The sequence below is a fragment of the Bison bison genome, unplaced genomic scaffold (assembly GCF_000754665.1).
Source record: "Bison bison bison isolate TAMUID 2011002044 unplaced genomic scaffold, Bison_UMD1.0 scf7180017864035, whole genome shotgun sequence".
In the NCBI taxonomy this organism is placed as follows: domain Eukaryota; kingdom Metazoa; phylum Chordata; class Mammalia; order Artiodactyla; family Bovidae; genus Bison; species Bison bison.
Window position 1 is genome coordinate 3,855,552 of NW_011494607.1, and position 3,427 is coordinate 3,858,978.

Sequence of the window (3,427 nt, forward strand, 5' to 3'; positions counted from 1 at the left end):
CTCTAGCTTTGTTCATAGTGATGCTTCCTAAGGCCCACTTGACTTCACATTCCAGGATTTCTGGCTCTAGTTGAGTGATCACACTGTCGTGATTATTTGGGTCGTGAAGATCTTTTTTGTACAGTTCTTCTAAATGACTATCCAACTTAGAGAACAATAAGAAAAGAAAAATTTATCCAGACCCAGACCTGGCCTACCCTCACATGTACTTGTGCACACCCTGGAGCTTGTGTGTTTCATGTGCTGCCTCTCTCCCTGCCCTGCTCCTTTCTTGGTTTGTAGGATTTGTCAGGCTGGGACCACCCTTAAACCAGTGTGGGTTACCCACTTGTGGGCAACTGAATATTTACTCTTTAGTTAATAAGGAGAGAAATGGAACAACTAAAAGAATATATTTAAATATTTTTTCTCAAAGTATATACATTTTGGTTGCATTCAGTTTTTCTTATGGTTTCTTAGGATATGTTTGAGAGATTTGAAAAAAATAGTGCATGAAAGAACCATTTAAATGATCTTATACCGTGTTTGTAGACTGTAGGAATTGAAGTTGGATCTTAACTGAATTTTTTTTTCTTTTTCTCCAGCCCTGAGTCATGAGATTCAAGAAGATTTTTCTGGTAAGCTGCCAACATTATGTATGTATGTACATATACACACACACACACATACATACACACCCATGGGGGGACAGCTACCAATGTAATGTATGTATGTACATATACACACATATACATATGCATGTATGAGGGGACAGCAGTTTGTCTTATTGTTCACATGTATATTTTCATGTTGCAGAACAGGGATATGATGTTTTCTATATAAACATATATGTTAATTTTTAAATATACCTTTTCCGTCTGGTTTCAGTTCCTCCTACCCCTTGTTCCTTTTCCCTTATTCATTTCATCTGTGCCCTTTTCATTTCCTCTCACTAGAAAAAAAATTCTTGTCTTCCATTCTTCCCTCCTGCCCTACTCCTGACGTGTAGCTTATAGAAATACATGTTACCAGACAAGTTTTTCTTAGGTGTATATATAAATATTTAATGTTAACAAGGACTTCCCTGGTAGCTCAGATGGTAAAGCGTCTGCTTACAATGCAGAAGACCCAAAGCATATTAAATTATGTATATCATTACATATAAATGTACAATGGATTTTACACAGCTGTTTAACAATAGAAAACTCATCAGAGAACGGTAGTTTTTTTTTTTTTCTTTAGCTTTATTGAGATATAATTAACAAAATTGTGATCTATTTAAAGATTTAAAGTATACAAGATGTTGATTCAATAAAGGTATACATTGTGAAGATTCACACAATCAAATTAACACATCCATCATCTCACATGTTTACCTTTTGTATAATTTCAGTTATACAAGACAGTATCATCAACTGCAGTCACCATGTTATACATGAGATCTTCAGACCTTATTCACCTTATAGCTGAAATTTCATACTCTTTTGTCAACCTCTTCCTATTTCCCCCTCACCCCTGACGCCTGGCACTGTTTTGCTACTGTTTCTTTGAGTTTGACTTTTTTTTTTAATTTGCACATATAAGTGATACCATGCAGTATTTGTCTTCTCTGTTTTATTTACTTCACTTAGTATAATGCCCTCTAGGTTTATCATAGATTGTTACAGCTATCAGGATTCCCTTTTATAAGGCTGAATAATATTCTACTCTATATTTGTATATATGTGGTTTCTCATTTTAAAGCACTGTGAGATTACATTACACTGGTTCTGTACCTTCCTTTTTCTATATACACCATAGTAAGTTCTATAAATTATATTAATTAAACTCTTTGAAGTCAAGGACTTTTTTGTCTATTAAGCTTCAAATCAGTGCTCATGGAATTGAATTCATCCGACTATGTTGTCTTTAAAAGTTGTTAAATTGCTGCTGATTTCTATGTTTACAGTGAGGAAGACTAATATTGTTTCTAAAGGCAAAAAGAAATATACTTTAAATATTTAAAAACACATTTAATTCATAAAATATAATCACCTTTTAAAGCTTATTATATCAACAAAGCCAAAAGCTGGTTCTTTGAGAAGATAAATAAAATTGACAAATCATTAGCCAGGCTCAAGAAACAAAGGGAGAATAATCAAATCAACAAAATTAGAAATGAAAATGGAGAGATCATAACAGACAACACAGAAATACAAAGGATCATAAGAGACTACTGTCAGCAGCGATGTGCCAGTAAAATGGACAACTTGGAAGAAATGGACAAATTCTTAGAAAAGTACAACTTTCCAAAACTGAACCAGGAAGAAATAGAAAATCTTAACAGACCCATCACAAGCACGGAAATTGAAACTGTAATCAGAAATCTTCCAACAAACAAAAGACCAGGACCAGATGGCTTCACAACTGAATTCTACCAAAAATTTAGAGGAGAGCTAACACCTATCCTACTCAAACTCTTTCAGAAAATTGCAGAGGAAGGTGAACTTCCAAACTCATTCTATGAAGCCCCATCACCCTAATACCAAAACCAGACAAAGATGCCACAAAAAAAGAAAACTACAGGCCAATATCACTGATGAACATAGATGCAAAAATCCTTAATAAAATTCTAGCAAACAGAATCCAACAACACATTAAAAAGATCATACATCATGACCAAGTGGGCTTTATCCCAGGGATGCAAGGATTCTTCAATATCTGCAAATCAATCGACATAATACACCACATTAACAAATTGAAAGATAAAAACCATGTGATTATCTCAAGATGCAGAGAAAGCCTTTGACAAAATCAACATCCATTTATGATTAAAAAAAAAAAAACCCTACAGAAAGCAGGAATAGAAGGAACATACCTCAACATAATAAAAGCTATATATGACAAACCCACAGCAAACTTTATCCTCGATGGTGAAAAATTGAAAGCATTTCCCCTAGAGTCAGGAACAAGACAAGGGTGCCCACTTTCACCACTGCTATTCAACATAGTTTTGAAAGTTTTGGCCACAGCAATCAGAGAAGAAAAAGAAATAAAAGGAATACAGATTGGAAAAGAAGAAGTAAAACTCTCACTGTTTTCAGGTGACATGATCCTCCACATAGAAAACCCTAAAGACTCCACCAGAAAATTACTAGAGCTAATCAATGAATATAGTAAAGTTTCAGGATATAAAATTAACACACAGAAATCCCTTGCATTCCTATACACTCACAATGAGAAAACAGAAAGAAATTAAGGAAACAATTCCAGTCACCATTGCAATGAAATGAATAGAATACTTAGGCATATATCTACCTAAAGAAACAAAAGACCTATATATAGAAAACTATAAAACACTGGTGAAAGAAATCAAAGAGGACACTAATAGATGGAGAAATATACCATGTTCATGGATCAGAAGAATCAATATAGTGAAAATGAGTATACTACCCAAAGCAATCTATAG

General features: G+C 34.0%; 1 protein-coding gene across 2 annotated transcripts in view; it reads left to right on the plus strand.

The window, feature by feature from the left end:
* The window catches only part of LOC104984749 (cytochrome b5 reductase 4), a 117,011-nt gene that overhangs the window by 74,234 nt on the left and 39,350 nt on the right, over positions 1-3,427 (plus strand). For both annotated transcript variants that reach the window (XM_010834654.1, XM_010834655.1), the window contains one exon: positions 585-617. In XM_010834654.1, the coding sequence (XP_010832956.1) occupies positions 585-617 (33 nt within the window). The remainder of the gene's footprint in view (positions 1-584; positions 618-3,427) is intronic.